Source organism: Cinclus cinclus, chromosome 2 (assembly GCF_963662255.1).
Source record: "Cinclus cinclus chromosome 2, bCinCin1.1, whole genome shotgun sequence".
NCBI lineage: Eukaryota > Metazoa > Chordata > Aves > Passeriformes > Cinclidae > Cinclus > Cinclus cinclus.
This window is the reverse complement of record NC_085047.1, coordinates 14,852,395-14,878,016: the sequence shown is the minus strand read 5'-3', so window position 1 is coordinate 14,878,016 and position 25,622 is coordinate 14,852,395. Positions and strand designations below refer to the sequence as shown.

Genomic DNA, 25,622 nt, shown 5'->3' with positions numbered 1-25,622 from the left:
GTGTGACCTCTATGAAGCCTGACTAGTCAGTGTAAATAAACATGTACCAGTTTAGATTGATGAGTCTATTTGGACAGTGCATTTTCAGTCTTATTTCTGTGCACGTGGAAGTACATTCAAGGGAAATTCTGGAGCATCAAAATGAATGCACTTTTTATAATGATACATGGTACATATTTGAGTTTTGATTATTGATAAGTGCTGTAGTAGGTTTAAATTTCTCCCCTCCTCATTAGCTGTTGTGATGATGTGGTCCAGTGAGGTGCAGCAGGTTGACCACTGGCCAAACACTAGTGCAATCACAAAAATCATCTACTCATCATCCTCTGCTATAATTGAGCAGAGGAGAAAATAACCAGTTAAAATAAAGCTCGTGGGGTTGAGATAAGGATTAGGAGAAAATGCTTTAGGGCAAGACAGGCTCAAAACTTTAAAAGGGATGAAGAAAACTGCATTAAAAGAAGTAAAAGAAGAATAAGATAAGAACTAAAATAAACCTTTATAACACTTTCCTCCCTAAAGCCCCTCTTTCATTCCCACCAGCAACACAAAGAGACAAAACCTGGGATTCTCAGTCAGTTTATCACTTCTAAAAATAATCTTTCTTCAGTTCACTCAGGGAGAGGAGTCTCTCCTGCTATGCCATGGAGTCTTTCCCACAGGAAACAGCTCCCTGTATACTCTTCCAGCATGGTTCCAATTTTCATAGCTAACAGTCCCCCTGGAAAAGCCCTGTTTGCATTGTGAAATTCCTCCCGTGTCTTGCAGTCTTCCCACAACTGCCTTCATGAGCCATTTCAGCTTATAGGATAGTTTTTAAGGAGGAGCTGTTCTGGCATAAGAGCAAAGGGTCCTCCTCTTCTGTCTCTGAAAGCAACATTTCTCTCTGTATTCAAGTAAGATCACAGCTTTTCAACATCTACATTCTCCAGTTCTCATGTAGCCGGTGAATGCTACATTCCCCCCATACTTCATGAATCACAGGGAAACAGTTTGTTGTATTATAGTCCTTATTGTGGCTTGTGTAAGATTTTCAGCTCTGACTCTTGGAGCATCTCCTCCTCCCCTTCCCCCTTCTGAACCAACATGGTATCACCACATTGTTCTCCTCATATGTCCCCAGTTTCCCTTTTCTCTGACTCGGAAGAAGATTGGTGTCTGTAGGTTCATCCGTTCTCAAGTGGAGTTCTGCATTACTGAAAAATAGATCTTATCCAGGCTCCACAAACTGGGGGAAATGCTCATTGTGCTTTTCTCTCTGTTTGTGTGATCTCCTCCATGTCAGCTGTCGGCTCCACTCCGCAGCTTTCTTAATGTGGGAGGCTGAAAAAAGAAAAGCTGCTGCCATTTTTTTCCCTTTATTTGCAGTGTGGCAGGTTAGAGACAAACAGGCATGCAGAGTCTGGGCTGGGCTAAGATGCTGGTGACCACACAGCCCAGTGGCACCAGGATGGCGCTCCCAGTGGGATGTCAGCAGCCATGCCATGGCCCTGCCAGCAGCTCCCTGCTGGCCACCTCTCCAAAAACAGGAAAAAGAAGAGAACTTCCTGTGTTTTTTCCTTCTTAAATATGTCATCACAGAGGCATTCCAGCTTCTCTAATTGGCTTAGCAGCGTGTCAGTTCTCAGAGCCAGTCAGCTATTGGTTTTGCCAGGCATGGAGGAAGCTTCCTAGAGAGAATTATTTCAGTGGCTGATGTTTTTCCTCCTCACCAAAATCAATTTAATGCAAAACCAGCATATGAGGGCAAGCAGTGAGAAAACCCACAAACAACATTTTAAGAGTTAACTGCTGTTTGTGTGTATCAGTACTGGGGCAGAGCAAGAAGGTTTTTAAATCCAACTGAAATTTAAAAGGTGGTAGCTCAGGGCTCCCCAGAAACCAGCCTTTCTTTGTATCATGTTGCCTGGCATCACAATCTGCTTTGGTAGACTCTTGGCTCTTATCATTTGCCTCCAGCTTTTGCCCTGAAGCTGGTTTGTTACCTTGACCAGGTCTTTTCACTTCTGTGTCAGTTATGAAACGTGCCAGTTATGAAACGTGCCAGTGGCCCTGCCTTTTCTCCCTTTAAAGGGCTTCTGAAATTATAGATGACAAGAAGTATTCATTGCTAATACTCTCACTTAACCACAAATACTGTGTTACTCTGAGGTCAGGTCCATGCTACTGTACAACAGAAACTTCTTTCATCCTTTTCCCCTTCACCTACTCCCATTTCTGTTCCTATGCAGTGGCTTCTCTCTCAGTTCTCCAAAGCTGTTGCCATGTAGGATTACAGAAAGGAAGGAAAAAAAAGCCCCTCAGCCTTCTAGGGAGGATGCAGGGGCCAGGGTAACAGAGGAGAGGTCTGCAAGAGGAGTTGGGTAATGTTTGCTCATAGGTTGTCTCTTCCTTTGGGTCCTTGCCACTGAAAATTAGTGCTGACCTGCCTAAGGGTTGGTACTGACAATATTGAAAAACCTAGCAGAAGACATAAATGGGAAAATACTCTAAACTGTGGTTTTTAGTTGAGGATGGAAGTTGAGTTTTGTATAGAGCTATGTAAGGAAAACAATTACATGGTGTGGTAGTGCCACTCTGAACTGCTGTGAAGGAAAGTGCCCCTGCAGCACTAGAGTAGCAAGATCTGTGAAAGTCTGCCTTCCTGGAGACACAAGTGAGTCAGATGTGCTGATGTGCTTTTAGTGTGCAGCTACTCTAAAGCTGAGTTACTGGGTTTTATTCAGAGGCAGGAGCTCATGCAGTCATCTCCTGTGTGCAAAGGATGTGGGAGCCGCTTAGGCTCTCACTTACAAGCATGGTAGGTTGTTTGTCAAACCCACAGGAACACTAAGCCAGTGACAGAGACTTCCTGAGAAGATGGGCAGTTCCACTGCTCAAATCACCAGTATCATCAAGTGTGCGTGATTTTCTGATGAGCAGTTCTTCTTGATTCAAAACTGGGTCTGCCAGATTTCCTGTGTTACTGCATCTCACTTACTGCTGATAACGGCTCATACCTGAGTCCAGAAATACAAATGAATAAGAATATATGTTTAAAATTCTGAATTCCAAGGAACAATGTAGCACTTCATTTCTGAATTTAAGTTCTTTGATACTGGCAAAGATTGGGTAGATAAGGAAGGCAACACAACTGGAGCAAAAGAGAGAAACAACCAAAAGAGAGGGGTAAAAATCTGAACCTTTTAATAAATATTTCCAGTGTGTTTGAACTTAGTGAGGCAGTTGTCAGTGATTCAAATAGCTCTAAGTTTTGCACATCCCGTTTTTCTATTAGTGCCAGTAAGCACCATCAACTTAGGTTTCAGCTGATAAAACCTTAGTAGGGTAATAAAAGTGTTTTGTAAAACTGGATATGACACATATTTGAATACAAATTTGTGTTTCTTTTTTTTCCTTCTAAAAACTGGAAGATAAATATGCTGTTCACAGATCAGAATATTGATTGTATTTTCAAAATGCACTTTACTTTTTTTAAATGTTATAGCTGGTGCTGTAAACAGTTCCCATTGAAAGGGAAAAGGAGGGATTCAGGAGGCTTTTAAGTCAATACTCGTAAAGAGCAGCTGCAGGAACTCATCATGTCCATTCTGCCTGCCAGTTCTGATCAGATAATGAGGAAAAGTTTACATGTAATGAATATAGTTTTTTTCTATTGACAGAAATTCTTTAGTCTTAATGGTTTCTGACTTGAAGCAGTAACCAGATTATGGTGTAAAAAATGATGCCTCAGCTGTGAAGCTCTCCTTGTGAAGTCTTAACCATCCCTTCCTTTTACTTTCAGGATTAACTGAGGGCAGATAGTTTCTGGTTGTTGCTTTGGTAACAGTTAATGCAGTATGTCTCTCCTGCACTGTCCCAACAGAAGAACCCTTGACTTTGTAATTTTGGGGGATTTTGTTTATTTTTGTTTGCTTTTTTGTTTCTTTTCTGCACATGCCTAGTTGAGCCCGTTGATGCCCGCCCAGCTGCAGACAGAGGACTCACCACACGACCAGGTATATGACTTGCATGGCTTTTACCTAACCTGTATTTTTCTGGCATGCATGTGGTCTGATGGAGCTGAAATTATTTTCCTTTGCTTTGGTGTACGCCTTTCACAAAATGTAATGCTATTCCATGAATGATGGAAGCATCATTCCCTCACAAATATTCCCTGTGTGATTGCTGTCCATATTGAGGGCGTTTGGGATGTGTGCTTGCAGTGGGAATGGGTTCCAAACCCAGAACTGGTTTGTATCAAAGGTCTCATCCCTTCCAGAAATGACACTTTGGCAGGTGCAGGAGATGGTAAATTTGGTACCCCTTAGTACAGACACTACTTCTAATTTGGGAATGTATAATAGAAATGTTGAATCCTTTATGTAGAGTGAGCAGGACTAATAAAGAATTAATGTATCCAGCTTCAGAACTGCAGGTGGCATAGATATTTCTGCTTTGGTACTTATCTTACTTCCAAATACCTAAAAATCGGTATTATCCCTCTGGATTCACTGAGGACACCTAAGGACACAGCTATTCATTCCATTCTAAGACACAGCAGGGTGTTTGTTTCTCCTCTGTAGGTACCTCTGTCTTTGCATTGATTTCAGAACAATAGCAGATCATTAGGCTGAGTCAGGCTACAAATGTTTGGAAAAGTTAAAATGGGACAATCCCTGTTTCAAAAGGAAAAATTATTTTAGCTTTTCATACTATTTTATTTGGTGCTTTTGGGGTTGTTTTTTCCTCTGATTTTTGTTCAGAAATACCTGAAACTGTTAAAGTCATTGAGAGGAATGAGCCTTTTATTTCAGAAGAGGCTGCTCTCCAGCTCTTCAGTGTAGTGAGAATATATTTTAGGGTCATGATTATTTCATTGTCACATTGTAATTGTGTTTTCTTCCTTCAGATCATATTAAACTGATTGATCAGTATCCTTTTTCCCTTCATCTTGTTTTCCAAGCATCTATTAGATAGGATCATGGACAGCACATTCCTAATGTTTTTATATCTCAACTCACCCATTTTTAGCAACTACAAAAATTGCTACTGTGGGAGGTAAAATAAACTCAGCATGTTGCAGCAATTGGGATATGTGTCAGAACTGGCCAACTAGTGTGCTTCTAGCACTGTTTTAGGAATCTGACGTCTTTACTTGTGTTTAGAGTGTTAATTCAGCCCATGAAGAGAGCCTGGAAACTGATACAGAGCTACCATGCCAAAAATCTTGGGACCAGGGAAAAATCCCTCCAGTACGGCATTATCTACCTTCTTCCCCAGGAGCAGTAGAAATGTCACAGATGAAACATGCATACGGTTTAATCCAAATTTTATAATGTTAATTTAGTCTAGCAGTTTTCTTATAATATTAAAATCTATTATTATTTACAATTTCAATTTCGGTCCTCTTGAAAAATTTCCTGTTTTGAGGCCCGTATTTATTGCTGCAGGTTTTTCATTCCTCCCTTCTGTTCCCTCACACATAGACACGTCTCAGAAATCCGTAGTGTCCCTTCTCTAGGGAAAGGATTTTCTCTCACTGCCACTCTCTAGTTTCAGAGTGAAACTCTTTGTTTTAGTTGACTGCGTTAGAGTGCTTTGTTGGTTGTGGCAATGCAAGTAGTACTGAAGTCTGTAAGCCTAATGACAATAAGTCATGGGTCATCTTTGTGAATGTGTGTGATAGACTACTAAGGATAGGTAAAAAATATTTCAGTATCTGTCCATTATGGCTGGGAATTTGGCAGATGGCAGATGCTGTAACTTTTCTACTGTGAATATCACATAGAATATTTCCTCGCTGTTCTGCTAAAGGGCAAAAGTAGTGCTTAACTTCCCTATGTCTTCAATCACCATTTATAGATTTAGGAAAAAGTTTTCTTACTGATACAGATTTTGTCTGTAAATGTCCATGTGGTTTTTCATCATCCTTCAAAAGCAATTTATGTGTGACAAAAATTCAATTTAACAGAAAAATTATTCCAATCTGAATATCTTCATGAACGAGGAATAGAAGAAAGCAAATGGATGCTTATTTAAACTGTGAAATACAGAAGGGATTCTGATAGCTTAAAAAGGTGTGCTTTAAAACTGTTTTACATTACTTGCTAATTACAAATAAAATTCCTGTGTTGGAGCCTCAAAAGGGAAAATAAATACTTTTTGTGTAGTAACTGTCCTTTTGGGATAGTCTGTTTTTACATTTTGGGGCTATTACAGAAGAAAAAAATCTTAAAAAATAGTAGATTACTCTAGAGTGAAAAAGTATTAATGAAAGACCTACAGATTAATGCATCCAGCTACTTGTGACTTTTTGTTTTAGTTGCCCAGCTTCTTGTTGGTTTCCTGAAAGGTTTGCCCTTTCTGTGGGCCTGACTTTCCAGTTTGTGTTTCTACTTGCTTGGTTCCAGTGACCTGCTTCTTCAGGATGAAAATATTGGTGTCATGTTAACATGCCTGCAACACTCCAAGGCTGAGGAAGAACAAATGAATGTTTTGTAGCTTGTTTGAATTTCTTGAAGAAAATGCGCTCTGAAAGATCTAAGACAAACATGCCAACACGTGTCCTTTTTTCTCTTTTCCATTTTAATCTTGCTCACACAACGTTCTTGTAATGATCAGTATGTTTTTCTTATAGGCAGATCAATCACACAGATCATGTTTGTCACTTTCTTACAGGAGAGATAGTTTGGTCACAGTACAAAATTGAGTCACAGACTCGTGGATTACTGGGTTGAAAGGGGAGCTCAACCATTATCTGGTCCAACAAGTATTTAGGTGGTAGTAGTATTTCTGATACCAAGGATCTTTTTCCTTCACCACACCATTGTCTTTTTTAAAAAGAAGTCTATGAGTCAAGTCAGGAAAAGAAGGAGTTGTCCAGTCCATAGAGTAGAAAAGTTTGAGTAAGGACCAAGTTTAAAGCATTTGTTGAAATTTATGCCAGTTGTCTAAACCCCCATCTCTATTGTGCTGCGCCTTGGCTGTCCACAGTTAAAGCTTGAATTGGAATCTGATCTACATCAATCCTACAGAAAGAATATTGGATGAGCCCCATTTTCTAGTATGGATATCTGGTAATTCACATTGCCTTTAGAAAAGGACTGTAGTGCCTTAACTTACTGTCTTTCCCCTTCCTAATTCACAAATAGGCAAACAAAAATAAAAATTATGCCTAAAACAGTTTCTTATCTCCTTCCTAAAAAGGAAGTAAATGAGGTGGTAAAAGGTCAAAGGGAAGAAAAATATCTAGATGTACTAAGTAGTCATCAGTGAGCTGTTTTTTAATACAGCACAAAATTATAACAGATTTATTACATATTTCTTGCTATTTGTATAGGGACATGTTAGAAGGCTCCCGTCCAGCCTGAGAACTTCCATAGGAAGAACTTCAGATAGAACAAGTACCTCTTTCCTTGATAACCTCACTATAACATCTTGTTACACTCCTGTGCTCCAGCAGTCGCTTTTTCATGATGAACACTTAATTCCTGGCAACTGAATTTTGAGTATCTGTTTATTAGTAATTTTTTCTTTCTCTGTGTGTGTGTATGTACATATAGAGACATATATACATAAAAACACATATGAAAACATCTCTAGATGCTCATGAACAAGCTTGTTTTTCTTACATTAATTCAGCAGGTCTGATCTGTGGAAATTGAGTGAAGATTAGAAAATGTGCCATCAGAAGGGACATTGATTAGAATATTTTCTGCAATTCAAGGTGATAAACAACAAATGCTCTGTTCAGGACAGGTCATATTTTCATCTGTTGCACAGTTGCAGCTGTAAATATACACTCACACCTGTAAATACATCACTTACAGGATGCCCATAATTCACAATGTGAGGATTTTATGCTATTAAGTATGTTACTTTCTTCCATGCAATATAATTTGGACTTGGTGGGGTTTTTTTGTGTTATTCCAGCTCTTTGTCAGTTGATCATTTTTGCAAACACTTAACTATTTTGGGGAAGTGTTGCACATAAAGCTGCTTCTGTGTCTTTGACCCTAATAAATCATGACATGCCTATCTTTATTACATTACATTATAACTGAGGGGTTTTTTCCCTCATGCAGAGGCTCTGAAAGCCTAGTGGTTCTTCTGCAGAATCATTAGCACATATGCTGAAGTCTCTGTGAGGTGAGGGCATAGAGCAGCTTAGTTAATTATTTATGATTTTCTTGTCAGAAACTGCCAACATATTTTTTCCTGTCTTTGTGATGTTAGTTCAATACAGTTGTTTTAAACAAACTGTCTGCAGCTACCAAATAAAAATCATTAATAATTTTTTCCCATTAGATTGTTTTGGTTTGTTTTATAAATGAGAGCATTGCTAGCTGTGAATGCAATTATAGGTGTATATGCACAGAATCTGGATTGACATGCCAGAAGGATTCTCAAAACAGATTTTACTTGTTTTGGTTATTCATTTCAACACACATGTTTTCTAAGAAATAATTATTTTATACGCCGTTCCAACAAGGTTCTTTTTTACAAAAGATAACGCTTCTATTGCACTTATTTCTGCTTTCTTCAATTAGAGAGCCCCATAGTCACCCATTAAGTAAAAGTGAACCAGCAGCTCACTGACATCTTAGGACAAACCACAAAGTTTTAGTTCCATGCAGTCTTAAAAGTGCATATACCTCAAAGATATTTGAGTTATCCTTAAAACAAAAGAGTATATGGTCTTCATTTACATCTTTATGAGTTTATAATATTCATTCTTCTTTCATTTCAAAATTCAATGACCTGCACAAAGTCGTGGAGTCATATGGAAATAATAGTTGAACTTCTAGTCAGAACAGGCAGCTCTCTACCCTGGGGGGTTGTTCAAACACTGCATTCCTTCCCTTCCACCCTTTTTATCTTTGCTGAAGCTTAACCCAGATAAAGCTGTTTGCCACACGTGTAACAGGCTTTGATTCAACAACTCTTTTCTTGTTCTTGCCACGACTCAGGCACAGTTCATGGACGTGGAGTTGAATGTTTTCATGAATGCAGTCAGTGCCACAGTCACTCGAACTGCTACTTTGGTTTTCTCTGTCTAGAGACCACCCAGGTCTAGTTGTTTCAACAGTGCTTCACTTAGAGATATAGTTTTTAACTCTAGATGTAACCTCAGACACAGCTAACACTGTCTTAGATCTGTGCAAAACAATATCACAAAACCTTTCTGGCTGTTTATGTAACCAGTAGATGAAGTAATTGCAAGCAGTATGGTAGATAATGTGCACCTAATTATATCATTGGTGAGATTCACTGTAATTTCTTTTTTTTTAGTCTTCTGAAAATATAAATATGTATTTACACAAACACAGAAACTCATCAATGTTAGTATGAAGTGTTCCCCAAGGCAGCTACTTGGTTTTTATTTCATTAGTAGTTTTTCACTCCATATGATTATTTTTCCATTTAGGGCAAGGAAAAATAAGGGTTTTTTTGATGCTCTCTGTTTTTTGATGTTTGGAAATGTATGTGTGCACACATGCATGTGTACACATGTATATATATAAACAGTTAATGTTACTAATTAAAAACAATATCAATAAAAAGCCCATCATAGCTCATTTTGTTGGATTTTACTAGAAGCTTTTAAGCCCATGGTTTGTATAACAAAGTAGTTTTGTCAGTTTTTCTAAGGAGCTGTGAGTTAATGTATTTGCCAGCTGAATGGAAGCATTTTTAAATTAAGTGATTAGGAATGCAGCTCCCTAAAGATGGTATGTAATTCAGAAGAAAACTGGTAGCAATTATCATTATTTGTGAATTTACAGTGAGGCTGTTGCTCTCACTTTTCATCTTGTGTATTGGCTTTTGTGTTTGGGTTGTGTATTTTAGAATTGGTAGTGAAAAGAACATAAATTTATTCCAGGTCAGGATTCAAGTTCTTGTCAGAGAGAGAACTGTTCTTTAAGTGCTTGTCTTAGTGCAAGGGTAAAGAGGTATTAGGAATTTCTTGACTGTTTGCATCTCACTTCTGATCAAAGTTTTAGAAAGACCCTGAAGCTTTTCCTTCTTTAGTTGCTACCCTTAAAAAGTATATTTTTGATTTTTGCATGCAAGTCTAAATGTGTGGTCACTAGAACAGTAAAGTGAATGAACTGGTAATAAAGAGAGTCTCTTCAACAAAAAGTCTCAATTCTACAACATTGTGGAAAGATGTATGTAACCCCATGTATATTTTTATCTCATACCAAGTATTTAATTGATTCCAGTGCAATGTCATACTTGTCCTTACTATATAACGAGTTATTTGCAGAAGACCATCAGTTTACCCTCGTTGAAGTCTTTTTCCTCCCTTTTTTGTAAGGGAGATAGAAGGAAGGAGGAAGTGCTATCGGGTTCATTAGTGGAACAGCTTAAAAAGCAATCTCTGTTTCTGACCTTTTTGTGGTACAAGTTGACAAAAACAAGTTTCAGTAAGTCTTTACATCATTAACTTCATAATATCAGATCCTACCTTGTGTTCAGATTCCATGGCATTTTTGTGAGGCCTTGGTCACTTGGCCCAAACCAAAAAATTTCTGCCTGAAGGCAAAAACCCATGGTTTAACCTGCTGCATGCTGAAAGCATGGCTCCTATGCTACTATTTGGGATGGGATGGTAGGAGGGAAGGGAACCAAATTAAAGAATGTTGTTCTAGGCAAGCCAGAGCCTGCATTTTTCCAGCACCTAAGACTGCTGGTGAGCTTATCACCCTCTGATGCCCATTGACATGACCTGTTGTGTCCCTGTAATGCTGCTGTTACTCCTGCCTGTGGTATTTGACTGTTGAACAGAAGCTGACAAAGACCCACAAACTCAGCTGTTGCAGCTTTGCTTTCAGTAAAAGTGGTCAGACCCCAAGAGCAGAAGTGCTCACGTCCATTTTCCTACCTCTAGCAGTGGTACAAACACAATATGTACAGATTTCACCTCTGCCTTATTCCCCAGCACATCCATTGAGCATTTGGCAGCTAGCATTTGATAGGTTCCAGGACTGAGAACAGTATCTCCACCGTTGTGTCTAGTAACCCTGAAGGAACCTTTCTCCTTTTGCATTTTTCATTTGTATTTTGAACATCCTCTTCATTTGTGGCAGTAAGTTCCACAGTCCAGTTTTTCATTGTACAGAATTGTATATATATGTACACACACTTTCTTGTGTTACTTCTCAATCTGCTGTGTCATTGCCATGTTAGTGTCCTGTACTTCTTAGGAGAAATTAATGAATGACCATTTCCTGTAGACTGTTGCTTTGTCATTTGCAGTCACACACTCTGTTATGTTTCACCTCCTTTGCCTCTTCCAGTATGAAGACTCACAGTCCTTTGTGTACAAAAACCATTCCATACCTTTGATCATCTGTGTTTCCCTCCATTATATCTTTTGTAGTTCTCCTGCCTTTGCGTGAGGTGAGGTGATCAGAACAAATAGCCAGATTTAAAATGAGGATGCATAATTTATACAGTGGTGTGACAATGTTTTCTGTTTTTTCATAATTGCGCCTACCTTTCTCTTTGCCTTTTTGACTGCTACTGAACCTAGTGTCCACAGTTACCCACTGTGACTGCAAGGTCTCTGTGCCAGGTGGAACAGAGCTAAATTAGAGTCTTTATAACTACATGCATAGTTAGGGCTGTGTATCCCCCAAAAACACCACTTTGCATTGTATCAACACTAAATATAATTTCCTTTTTATTGTGCACTTGGAATTTGTAAGATCCTTCTACAGTTCTTTGCAACTGGTTTTAATTTGACTATGCTCTTTTTTTCTTTTATTTTTTTTGTCCGTAAACTTTGTCATGTCACTATTCACTCTCTTATCCAGATCACTTTGCAAACGGCACAGCACAAATCCCTATGGGACCCACTGGTCATGTTCCTCCATTGTGAAAAACAGATGTGTATTTACACTTCCTTTCTCTTAGTCAGTTATGGAAAGTCACGTAGGACTTTCCCTTCTAATCCTTGGCTCTTAAGTTCTGCCAGAGCATTGATCAGGGACCTTCTCAAAAGCTTTTTTGGAAATCCAGATTCACTCCAAGCAGAATCACTGTTTCCCATGTGCTTCCTAACTCTTCTAGTGACCTCTAAGAATTTTTTGAGAGATAGGATTTCCCTCAACAAAAGGCAAACAGATTCTTTGCTGATTTATCTTATGTGTGTATGGATATGTTCTAATCAATACTTACGGCTTCAGTAAGTTTGCCAGCTGAAGCAGCCAAGTTGTGCAGTTCCTCAGGCCTTTGCCTTGGAGGAATTTTCATGTGGTGCTTTTGCCAGGGTGTCTGCAAGGGCAGCGAGTGTGGCCGTGGACAATGGTGAGCAGCTGGGAGCAGCCCAGGGCAGTAAAGCAACTCCTGGAAAACCCTTTCCCCCAGCTACTGCACTGGTACTCCACTACTGTAATTCTCCCTCTTCCCTTTTAGTCCTAAAACCAAAAAGGCAGGAGGGGTTGACAGGTCAAGCTTCCTTGCAGGCACATACATGTTCTGCTTTGTTGTGATCCACTCTAATCACAGAGAAGCTGAGAGAGCCAATTCTCTGTAAATAAAATGGAACAAACCTGAATGTTTGATAATCCCCAAAGTGCAATTAAAAACAAAAGACTAGATGTCGATGCATAAAATTTATATTTAATCATAAGAGAGGCAAAGAGAAAGAAAGGGAAAAGAAAAGAAAGACAAAGAAGTGGCAGGGGGAGGGACAGACAGGGAGAGTGACAGAGACAGATTAAGTAGAAGTCTCTCACTCCTCTGTGGGTCCCAGTGATATCTCATTGTTTCCCTCCATCTGGTCTTCTTGGTGGCGAGGGTCCCTGCTGAAAAGCAGAGAATCCCATGGATTAATATCCATTTGGGCAGGTGGGAGCACACAGGTACCTCCCTGGGGGGGACCAGTTAAACACTGTCCCTTGCAAGGCTGTGGATCTGTTACACCATGTAATATCAGATGCAGTGCTCTGGTGCAGGGTCTGGGGACCCCTTTGGGGAGCCTTTGATCAAAGGGCCATGACACCCCCTCATCTCTGCCCCATATGAGTGTCCTGTAGATGTGGCTTTCATGGGGTGGGAGGCCCCACAGCTGGGCCAGTCTGCACAGTGGAGGATGGATGTTCACTGCATCTGGCCAGAGGCTTTTTTGCCATATACAGGAAACCTTCTCCTCCTTCTCCCTTTGGTGTAGGGGTCTGTACAAGCCTGGCAGGAGATAAGCCTGGGGCTATAGCCTCCACCCCTGAAGGTGGTGGGCTTAATCCTCCTGTGAAAGTATTCTTCCCAAACCAGACCTTGAGAATAGTGTCACATTATCTTACCTCAAATCAATTTACAGTCCAGGGCCTCAGTCGGAAGTGAAGTGGTCTTTGGTGCAGCTTTTGTTATGAAGTTCTGCTAGAACAGGCAGTAGTGCATTGTAAAAATATTTAAGCCACAAACAATAACATTTCAGTCTCCAACATACTTTTACTCATTTCCCACTGATGCAGGCGTAGGGGGTACTTGGAGATGATGCACAAAAGAGAGTAAATTGTACTCTTAATTTGGAAAACTAGCCATAGCTGCTTCAAGGATAAAAAGGTAAACCTGTTTTCAGGTACCACATAGGCTTTATTTCCTGCAGCTCCATTTCCTCCTGCATTTGTCTGACCAAATATCATTGCTTGTTTTCAGACTGAAATTCCTTAAGTACTGTTGAGTTCTTGCATTTAAAAATGGTCTCCCATGTATAAATGTCATAATATATTTGTGTCAGTATTGTGATGTAGCATCAAAAATCAGGAACTTAATAAAGAAGTTTGAGGGGTTGGAGTGCTTGAGTCTCTAAAAAAAAGTAAGGTAAAATTTATGGGGCATTCAGACTCTTCAAGAAATTAACCATAAATTCTTTATAGCATGAGGATGATTCCTGTTCTGTCCTTTGCATGGTTTCCTATGAAAATAAAGAAGAACCTTTCAGTGATTTGTCTGCACAACATCAATCTCTTGGGTTGCTGGTTCATAATTCAGAAATAAACCTGCTACTTAATGAAAAAAGAAATTGCACATTCAAAGGCAAAAAAATAATTATTGGATTGAGTGCTGTTTTAGACTGTGGAGCTCATTGGCACATGGAAGTCTTAAGGAATTATTATTTAGAGTCCAGAGAGACAGTGGAGCACAGTAGTGTTGAGAATTTTAAACGAGGTTCTTCCTCTTCATCAAAACTTAAGTTCAGTGCAATAATTAAGCCTTGGAGAGAGGATTTGGGGCTGAGAAAACGCTGAAATAAATACAAACAAGGAATATGAACTGGTTTGTTCTTATTATATTCAGTAGAGGGAGGAAATAACATCTCATAAACATCATTCTTCTGCAGTGTTTTTACCTCCAAGAAATACAAATGTTGGCTGCATTGGTACTGAGAAGAAAAACAATCAGTTCCATGAGTACCCATATATTCTCTAAGCCAAAGCTAGCTCTTCAGGATTCATAGACATACACAGGATTCACTGCTATGTTTCTGTTAAGTCTGGCTCATTCTCTTAAGGCTATTTTCCAGGTGGAAATGTTGGCCTTCTTCTTGGCTAGATAAGTGCAGTATCTCCCCTTTACATCTCTAAGACAACAGGACTGCAAACTATGTACAATTATAGTTGTTGCAGATTGTACTCACTTGCTCTTCTGTACATTTCTAACTGGGAGACAGTTATCTTTCAGAGAGAAGACAAGAAGAATCAATATTTCTGAGCAGTATGAAATCTGAAAACAGATAGAAACTCTGTAAACTTCACAAACATTTTAGTAACTCGTGTGTTTGTGGAAAAGGTACGGACTTGCAGGAAGCAAGAAAATAAGATATCTGGAGTTCTCTTACTCAGACCATGAGCATTTTGTTTTTTTCCTCACTGCAGCCTGAGCTGAGGGAGGAGGAAGATTTTGGCCTAAACATCAAATTTTCTTGACATTGCTAAAGAGGCTGTCAGAGCAGATCTGTATGCAGCCTGGGAGTCAATTCAGGAGGCCTCTGTTTATCCCTCGCAGCTTAGCTCATGCAGTGTTTCATGCTGGAAGCCTTTGATGCCTGTACCAATATAGCTGCTGAGGATTAAGGATAATTAACAGAGGAGAAACTTCACTAGCTCGTTCTGTGTCACCTCAGTGGGACTGAAACACCAGATGTAGCTCACTTTCCTCCCAGTTCTCTTTCACGTTGCATCACACCTCCTCCATGTGAATGGCACTGTTGCCTTCTGCTCCCCAGCAATGAAGTTAAGCAGAACCTTCCTGAATCTGAATCCTGACTTTGATGAATTGTCTTTGTGGTGCAATGCAGGTTCTGGGTTGACCAATGTTAAGACAGAAGAGATATCTGAGGTTAAGATGGATGCAGAGTTTCGGCATGACTCAGGATATGAAGTTCATCATCAAAAGCTGGTGAGTGATCAAACAGTGCTTTCCATGCATGCATTTTGAGATGCTGATTCCATCTTGAACCAGTGAGTTACTTGTGGCCATGTTTTGCTTGAGTGATGTGGATGCTGAAAGTGCCAACAAAAAGTTGTCATGTGAACAGATTACGATTTTTCTGGTTTTTTCTTCAATGAGAGTAAACCTGGAACAATGTCACCAGAGAGGATGGAAAGTCACTGAACCTCACATGAGAGGAAATTCCAGCAGTTCTTTTTTCTTGCATTGCCATGTCACTGGATGTGTTTATAATGGAGAATACTTGTCCCACAGTCCATCTGTCTCGTGGTCTCTCTGTATCATACAAGGGATACAGAGGCAGGAAAATGCTGAGTTTAGAAAAAACAAGAAAAAGAGTTTGAGACATATAGCACAATGCATCAAGAAATAGAATGACACCATTTCAGGAATATAGTCCTTTCCCATCAAAACAGATGGTAGCAAAGTATGCATGGAGCATAACCTTTCACAAGAACGGCTGCTTGGGTTAAAAGGAGATTCTTCATTGGCCTTCATTTTAGTTTGTGTTTGTCTGTATCTGTGTGTTTTGGTCCCTAAGGTATATGAAGTTATTGTTAACAGGGGAAAGGCAGGTAGGAGCAAAATATTGTTCCCCATTTGCACTGTGTTTCTTGTGAGCATAAAAATGACAGCCAAAAGTACTGTAGGTAAGAAGAGCATCTTCTAAAGGCTTCTTTTTTCGCTTCATAAGCAGTGAAGAACCCAGACAGCAATTTTGACTTATAAACTTGTTCTGTTTCTTCTTTTTAAAGGTATATTAATGTGATGAGATTTCAGTTCCATAGCTTTTAATACCTTGATATTAAACGTGAAAGTTTTTTTTCTTAATATATTCTTAAAGCTAAGTACTGCCGAAAATCAAAATTAACATGGGACTCAAATTTGCATTTGAACTAGACAATCACTCTGTGAAAAGATACTATGCCATCTCTTTGATGCCAAGAACTGAGAATTCCCAATTTGATGAGTTAATCCAAAATGCATTAGCACTAATTTGGGAAAGTCTGATGTGCTTAGCTCAGGCAGGTTAAACATGCCAATGGAGCAAACCTGTTCAGGGTGTTAGAAGGGAAGGAACTTGCAGGAACACGTACTAGACACAATAGTTACTGGTTGTCAGAGTATTGCTGACAGGTACTGGAGTGGTGCTTGCAAGGCTTTGCTTCCCTGCCACACTCCGTGTCCTGTCCCAACGCCCCTCTCCATTTAGCGTTAATTCGAAAGCAGGGAGCTGAAAACACTTTGGTCTGTGCTGCCATTCTGTGCCATGGTAGACTTTCCTGAAACAGTCTCCTAAGGATATTGCTCTGAATTCTGCCGCACGTTGTATTTTACATGCAGGCCTCTGAATTGGGTTGAAATCACGTTTATTTTCTCCTTTATGGAGGTTCACATTGGAACTGTACATTAAGTTGATTTTCATGGCTCCGAGTGCTTCAGGCCTTCCTCTCTTGCACCTGTGTATTAGCTGGGGCATTTAACAGTGCTCTTCAAATGAGCAATTCTGTTACTATAAGAAATAGAATTTCAGTTCCTAGACTGTTAAAATTCATTGAAGAAGTTACTAAGTTGCACTGGCTTATGCCAATAATACTTTCTAGTGAATTTTTAACTTTGTTTTAACACAGTTCTTGCTTGTGACCAGGAACAGTATGAGCATCCTGCTTTAATACCTTTCTGAGGAAGGTTGTGTTTATTAAAGAATGCAAATGTTATACAGCTCATTATAATTCTCAGCTGGTTTCTTGCTTCCCTCTGCATTTTTGTTAAATACTTGTCAAAATATTTAGTCTTTCAGCATGAGGTAGTTGTGCAACTCTGTGAATGTAATTTATTCTCTAATATTTTTTGCCCATTTTGGTTTAAAATAATAACACTAACAACAACAACATGAATAATATTAATAGTAGTAATAATTAAAATAGCCTGCTACTGGCATGCAGACAAAAGGATTGTAATATATACTCAGATGTGAAATAATCTTATGTATTATTTGAATATGGAACGGGCCAATGAAAACAATCACCCATATTTCATACCTGCTCCTGCTTATAAAAGCCAGTCTTATTATAAAGCATGTTGTTGTCCTCTGTTTTGCCTTATCAGTGTATAAAATTCAAGTGGATTTTCTCTGGTTTTCACACAGCTGTTACCTCCTAGGTCTCACAGAAGTCTATGATGCAGATACAGCTTATTCTCTTTACCCTGCAAAGTCTTGAAGCACTCCTTGGTGGCCACTTAAATCAGTGGTAGCTTTTGTTGGCTCATCTCCTTTGGTGTGAGAATTTTCTCCCAGCTGGTTGCATGCAAATTTTGCTGTAGCCTTAGAGGTCCTTCACTACTGTTTTATCAAGAAAATGCATCGTAGTCCAAACAGGCCACAGATAAAAATTTATGACCACACTCATGGTTTGTATTGTGAAAATAATGAAATGTGTGTGCTCCTGGTTTACTCCACTCAAGCCTATCACTTGTGCAGTTAGCCTGACTAACTTACTCAAGGACAAAGGGGAGCTACTAGCTGAGACCTGCGTGAAGCTGAACATGGAGCTGAGTCCCCCTTTAGCACAGCACTGCCACACCACAGGCCATGTATATGTCCCAGATTGCTCCTCTCCAGCTTTCAGAGCTTTGTGGCACAGCAATCCACGTTTGAATAATTACAAAGACATGCAGTGCTATTTAATTACTGATGCTTCAATAGTCTTTATATTGCTGTGGCAGCAGGGCAGGTTCGTCAAATGTTCAGTGAGCTTTTTATTAGCCATCTTCCTTTGTTTTTCTTTTGTAGGTGTTCTTTGCTGAAGATGTGGGTTCAAATAAAGGTGCCATCATTGGACTAATGGTGGGAGGTGTAGTCATAGCAACAGTGATTGTCATTACTTTGGTGATGCTGAAGAAGAAGCAGTACACATCTATTCACCATGGGGTTGTGGAGGTAAGAAAAGACTTCCAAACACAAACTGGTGTCACCTGTGCAACATAGTCAACACACTGCTCTATGAATATTAATTCACAAAGGGAGAAACTGTGGTTTTGGCTATGTTGGCATTGTTGCATCCAGCAGCGTGGAATCAATTTGCTTTATTTAGTAAATGCAGACACAATGCAAACGATGTTAAAGTGGGTGTAAGACCACAAAACTTTCTTCTGCAGCTATTCCAGACCAATAACTTCATAATGTGAAAGTTCATTTTATGAGAAATTTGACAGTAGCCAATGAGAAGATACTGTGCAAGAGGAAAAAAACTGTTTTTACCATTGGGAATTCACACACCAATTTCTTTATTTAGCTTTAATGTTTGAGACTGGTCCTCCTGTAGCTTGTGCTGTGCACTGCAAGGATTTTCCCTAGACGGGTATTTTACTGCTCTCTGTTCTCTAAACAAGATTTTTTGTTGCCTAAGTTGATAAAAATTTTGTAGCACTTGTATTGTGGACAAAAAAGAAAAAAAGACAACAACAAAAAAGCCATATACAATTGATGTTTAATACTAAAATATCTTCAAAGATAAGCTGTTATATTCTTAGTGAATTAAATTTGTTTAGCTATAGCCCACCTCTAGTATACTGTGCACAGAAAGCATGGAATAGCAAAATCACATGATGTAAAAATAACTGTACATCAGCTCTAGCTTGGTTGAGTGTATTTTAACTAATTTGCCACTTCTTTGGTGTGTCGCAGAAGTTACTGTGTGAACTTAACCCAGTGATAATGGAAAATTACAAAACAGGCCTTGTTCCACCTATGTTCTTGTCTTCCCAAAAGGCACCTCTATTGTACTTGCTCATTTCTTTATGATTTTTTAATAAGTTATTGAAAATCTTGTTAGCTTTTTTTAAAGCTGTAAGAATGGATATCCTTGTCCTATTTAGAAGTGTTATTTTTACCCTGTTATGAGTATAAAAATGTTCCAAAGGTTGTTCTGCCTCCCCAGGAAAAAAAAACTTTCATAGTTAAGTATAACATAGTTAAGTAATAAGTATAATAAATGACAGAGAGATTGAAAATCCTTATTACATGTGCACACAGGGGCTCCGACAAATGTTTTGAAGAGGTTTTTTGTGGGTGCACCCACCCTAGCCATCTGCAGGAGATTAATTTCTCCATGAAACCAGGTGGCATAACAGGGATTCTCACATCTGCCGTGCACTGGGCAACCGCTGACTGTCTCAGCTCCTCCTCTTTGAGGATATCCTGTTCAAAGCTCATTTGCTTTCTGACAGAAGCAGGACCTCCAGCAGGGACAACAGGAGGGCTTTGCATCATGGAGCAGACACTGAAATGGCTGAAGGGAATAGGTGGGCAAACAGTCTCACAAGAGGTTATCTACCCGACTGAGGTGTTTTTTCAATAGACATCACGTCATAGAAAAGAGAAGTGTTGAACCAGAGCACCTACGCCTCTTGTGTGCTGTGTTCAGCTTCTGCCACCTCCATAAGGGGAGCAAAAAGCTTCTTAAGATGGTGAGGGGCTTTGGGAATGTACTGACAAGGAGATGTCAAAACATGTCATTTGACAGAGTGGTACCTAGGGCAGAGGTTGTAAGGAATGTGAAGAGTTTGGTAGCATCAAAATGGATAAAACAGAATAGAAGACAGTCAGGATGAGTGATAACGTGTGTAGGTTGGTGGTTAGATGGATTACCCTGCAGCAAAGAGCTACAGGAAGGAGGTACCAGAACTAGTTATTTTTAAGGCTGAAGGGGAAATTTTAAAAGAAAAAAATTGACTAAGACTGCAAGCTGAAGCTTCACTATATCCTCTTTATCTATAAATGCCATATTTCAGAGTGTATTGGACTTCCACTAGAAACTGGTTTTATCAAAACAAAATTTTTTGATACCATACAATTGTGCAAAGGGATTGAAAAGTCAGCCCTTTTTTACTGTTCTTCCTTTTTTTTTTTCCTAATCTCTTTCTCCTCCTTGATTTTCTTCCAAGTGTCTCATCGATTCTTTGATCTCTTCTGCCTTGGGGTTTTCTTTATTCCCTTTTAATTTATGGTGGTCTCTCACTCAATTTCTTTCTCACAAGCAGGTAATGCTGTGTACTTAGCATATTTTCTAGTCATTAATAAGCAAAGATGAGTGAGAGACTTAAACTGAGTGACAGAGTTCAGTATCGTTTGGAGCCTTAAGACAGAAGTCCAGCACATGTTCTGGCATTTCCCTCCTTTGCATCCCAACCCAGTGGGGGATGTGTCCTAGTAATGAAAATGCTCTCGGGCAGGTGTTGATACACATGGAACCCTGGTGCATAAATGCCAGAGCTTCATATTGAGTTTTGATTTTATGCTAGAAGAGAACCTGTTAGTAGGATTCGTTGTGAATCGTGAGACTGTCACTTCATGGTTTGAAGAAGTACTGGATGTTCTGGGATAGTGGTGATAAAGTGTAGAACATTTGCCATGTTCCTGCTTTGTTCTTGCCTTCACATCCATGTTCTCAACAACTTCAGCAGAAGCAGAATGCTGTTAAAATAGGGTGGTAATTAGGCCTTGGGCACGTTTTTACAAAATCTATATGGAATGGGTTTGTTAGGCCCTACTGCTGTTAAACTGCTCTACTGAACAGCAATAGCATGGAGGGATTGCCAGTCAAAGATTCACTGCCTATGGATCTAGATGGTGTATTTTTGTGGAGGGAGAAGTTGGCAACCCCTAGAAAGGACAGGTAAAACAGCAGAAAGCAGCCCAGCCCCGGGGGTAGTGTCAAAGGTGAGCACTGTGAGGTGTGGGCTTCTCCCCATTCCTCCCCAGCCCTGCTGCCAGTGCAGGGGACACAGAGCAGCTGGTGCAGACCCTTCTTGAAAATGCAAGCACACAGCTGCACCCTGACTGCTGAGCACATGGCTGTACAGGATGTCCTGGGATTTGGGAAGGGGAGGTTGAAGAAGAGATAGGCTGTGAAATTCCATAGAGTCCTTCTGTCCTTGATGGATCAAAATGATTGTTGACAGCCAAGCTGAGCACTTGACATGCACAAGGACTGGCCAGGGGAAGCTTGACATCCTTCAGAAGAAAAGGGTTGTCACTTTCAGAGAGGGAGAGGCCAGGGAAAAGAAAAAACTGTTCTGTCTTCTCCCCCAGTTTCTCAAACAAGGGGGATAATGCAAGAGCGACCTCTAACCATGATCTTACTACCTAAAAACATGTCACAGGAGTTGAAGAAATAGGGGATTTTGGGGATTGCTGCATAACAGAATTACTGCATGCAAGTGCAGTTTAAAAAGAAAGGAGAAAGAAAGCCTGTGAATGGCAGTAATAAAAGTCCCAAGTTATATTGCAGAATTTGAAACACAAGGAGCACAGTGTCAGCACAGTCCAGTGATCCTTTCTGCCTGGCATCCTGTCCCTTGCCCACAGGAGTCAAGGGGTGATGAAAGTCTCAGGGCTCCCAGCTGTGAGGAGTTTTATAATAGCTTGTGAGTGATATATAAACATATATATATATATATATATAACCTTTAAGTTGGATGTTTCACAAAAATGTCTAATTATTGTGTAAGAAAAACACATCTGATGGGAGATGCAGTGTTGATTTAAAATGCAATTTGAGAGTCAGGATATAAAAAGGGGCTCAAATAGGAAAATGGATCAGATTTGGGGTTAGCAGTTCATCTGAGTAATTGTATGCATGTGTCATACAGAGAACCATTTCTTAAATAGCAAATAAAAAGGGCATGTAAAGTGGAGATGGCTATGAGAGGAGCCATTTTCTGGTGGGATTGTGGGAGAGGTATTCAGTGCTCTGTTATAACCTGCCACAATGAAAGAACAGCTCAAAAATAAGCTGAACAGCCTGTGTTAGTCCTAAGCACATACTTTCAGTCTTTCTCCAGGGTATGAGGGAACAACTTATTAACATCTTCTCACTAGGCTGAGATATTTCCAGTATTGCAGAGTAGATTTAAAATTGGTATCAGACATCAATACTGTGCCTGTCTTCCAAGTAATCAGGAAAGGTCAATTTCTGTTAAGTATAAATACTTAAACCAGTGCGGACATGTCAAGATTTTTTGTCACTTAACTGAACCAAACTCAGCCTTGGAGGTAGAGGAGTTCTGGGTCCCTGAGTGCAATGGGATGTTTTGCTCACTTTGTGCCTGGCAGCTCTGGCATTTCCTTGCTACCCTCGTTTTAAAATTAATTTTCAGATTAGTTTTTTGTTTTGAGACCACCACATCTGTGACAGATCTGGGAGCACAATGCAGGCAGAAGGCACACTCAAGCCACTGCCTTCAGCTTTTTAGTGAGCTTTTTCTTTTCTTTTGAGACCCAATTGATCTCAAGTACAGATGTTGATATAAATACTGTGGGGAAAAAATCTCTTAATGAGGGACTGGCAGTGAGAGGCAAACTCCATCCCCGTTTTTTGTTTGGGGAGTTGCTTCCTGAGCCAGACAACAAATTCCAAAGCTGGTATTGCTGGCTTTGGCCAGCTGGTTTTCAAGTCCTGCAGCAATGAGTTGCGGAGTTGTTCTTGGTGTGTTATCATCTTCTGTTCAAAAAGTGAGACAGAGGATGTCTTCTGCCCAAACACACAGGGTGCAAAGTATGTTGGATGGCCATGAAGGGGGGAAGCACAGGGTGTGCTGTGATGTAAGCAGGAATGTGACCCCAGTTATCCCCTCTCCTGACAGGTGGATGCTGCAGTGACACCAGAGGAACGCCACCTTTCCAAGATGCAGCAAAATGGCTACGAAAATCCCACATACAAGTTCTTTGAACAGATGCAGAACTAGGACATCATAGCAGCCTCATGAGTTGGACAGAAGAGTAATTGCTTCACTGCCCATTGGTGTTCAGTTATAGAGTAATGTGGAAAGAAAGAAAAACACTCTGCTTTATTATTTACTCATTCTCGCCTTTTGACAGCTGTGCTGTAACACAAGTAGATGCCTGAACTTGAATTAATAAAATCAGTAATGTATTTTCTCTCTCTTTCTCTTTACATTTCAGTCTTTACACTACATTATTAATGAATGTTTTTTGTGTACTGTAAAGAGGTTAGCTGTATTTAACTAGTGCATGGATAGATTCTCTTTCCCAATTATTTATCATGTAGCTCCTTAGCCAGTTGTATATTATTCTTGTGATTTGTGACAAAAATTAAGTCCTAGTTGAAACATGCTTTAAGAATTGATGGGGGATGCTTTCTGTGTCTGTGGGGTTTAGCTGCTTCTCTTTGCTGAGCATTATTTTCTGATCACTATGCATTTTAAAGTAAACCAACATTTTTAAAAAGTATTTCAGATGAGTTATTGAAATTCTTTTCCTCTGCAGCTGCATTTTATTGTACGGATTGTTGCTCCTGCTGTATTAGTGATGTAGAAATCATGAAAATACACATTTGTTTCTTTGTGCCTGTTTTATGTGCACACTTTAGCATTGAAAGGTAAATTTTATTTTCTTTTCCATGTATCTTTTTGATCTTAAAAAAATTTTATTAAAAAGAGTCCCTGTTAATTGTGAGCACTTCTGGGGGAAGAAGTGCCTGCTGGCCAAAAATTAACGGAGGTCCTCTGCAGGATGATTGTACAGAGCCATTGCTTACTAACTGATAGCTTTCTACACTGTGTTACATAAATAAATTAAGAAAAGAATGTGTGGGAAAGAGTTTTCTTTGGAGGCAGAAAACAGAGAGTTCTGAAAGCCATTTAAACAAAATACATAGGTGTTCACACTGAGAGCGACTTGGGATCCTACAGAGATTGTAGCACTGACAGTGGGACCAGAGCAGAAGGAAGGCAGCAGTGAGACAGGATGGGAAGTGGGGAGTGCCATCTTTTGCACAGCTACCCCTCTTAACAGGTCTTTTTTTTTTTTTCTTCTTTTACTTTCAGTTTGTATAACAGTGTTTTAATGTAAATAAATACATTCCTGGAGGAGCCCTGTTGTAGTAGTGCGTTTCTGTGCCAACCAGCCACCCTTGCTCGTGCAGAGGAGCACGATGTGCGTGGCTAACCAACCTCCCACTTCCCTGGCCATCCCCTGGAGTGATTCACCAGCAACTTCTCTCTCCTCCCCACGCCTCTGCTGGCTTTCTGGCAAGATCCGTGCCTTGCAAGGTGCTATACTGGTGCAGGTGGGGAGGAGCCTCCCAGGCTGCTTCTAGCCTGGCTCTGCTGCCTCATGACAAGTGCCCAGGAAGGGTAGGACTGAAGCACCAGGATTTTTTCCTGCAGGAAAAGGGCAAAGCTATTGGTGAGCTGCGATGCATAACCTCCAGCCCAGCATGTTCTCTCCATTGCCTGAGATCTTCCTTCAGCTCCTGGCCCTCCAGGAGTGCTCCTTTGGCACAGGGAGAGCACAGTAACTCATACCACAGGGCTCAGCTGCCAAGACAGATGAGAGCACAGGGGGCAAATGAACCTGGGGATCTTCAAGATGGCTTTTGTACCCAGCCCAAAGTAAGGACTTCTCTGTTTGAACTTGGAAATGGGTTCTGGAATAAAACTGGAGGGGTGTGCTTGTGAAAAAGAAAGCGAATTATTGTTTCTCTACAGTGAACGGGTTAGATAAAGCAGGACTGAGGGAAGAACTAGGAGCAGAATAAAGACAGCAGGATCTCTGCAGGGAAAGCCTCTTGCAGCTCAGTTTGTGTGCAAGCCATGGCAGCCTCTTCTTCAGCCTCGCTGGCAGCTTTTGTCTCAGCAAGCAAGATGAGGCAGGGCTGCAGTGGGGATGCACAGCTCAAGCAAATAGCTGAGTCACTCCCAAATTCTACTAGGAGAAAACAATAGTTTCCAGTCCTGTTACTCACTGGTCCTTCCCCATCAACAATCTTACACAAAACCTCATCTGTTCAGGTAATTCACCTGCTGGCCTGAAACACAGCCATGCTGGCAGACTTGCCAGGAAAGGTGTTCAGTCAGTGAGGGAACAACCAGGTCACGGAGTTTTAGAAGCCATCTCTGTGGAGATTCAGGATGATGAGGTGGTGGCACCTACTACTTTGAACCAGTAGTGGGAAAAACTGCAGAGCTTCCCATTGCCTGTTACCAACCAAGTGTTTGTTCCCTTGGGTCTTCCATCCCTACTGTGGCAAGGGAATGCTTCTCAAGGGATCAGAGCACTGGAAGCGATTGGTGTTATTTGCAGGGTCAGGAGTACCAGTGTGTTACAAAAAGCTTACAAAATACCCCCAGAGGATTTACCTTCTCCAGTTTTAAAA

General features: G+C 40.3%; 1 protein-coding gene across 8 annotated transcripts in view; it reads left to right on the top strand.

Moving 5' to 3' along the window:
- Nucleotides 1–23,354, top strand: part of APP (amyloid beta precursor protein) — a 160,118-nt gene extending 136,764 nt beyond the window's left edge. For 5 of the 8 annotated variants that reach the window (XM_062515346.1, XM_062515340.1, XM_062515344.1 and 2 more), the window contains 4 exons: nt 3,945–3,998; nt 15,290–15,390; nt 18,236–18,382; nt 23,089–23,354. In XM_062515346.1, the coding sequence (XP_062371330.1) occupies nt 3,945–3,998; nt 15,290–15,390; nt 18,236–18,382; nt 23,089–23,190 (404 nt within the window). In that variant the 3' untranslated portion in view covers nt 23,191–23,354. The remainder of the gene's footprint in view (nt 1–3,944; nt 3,999–15,289; nt 15,391–18,235; nt 18,383–23,088) is intronic. The other 3 variants (XM_062515348.1, XM_062515345.1, XM_062515343.1) reach the window with 1 other exon arrangement.
- The last annotated feature ends 2,268 nt before the right edge of the window (nt 23,355–25,622 follow it).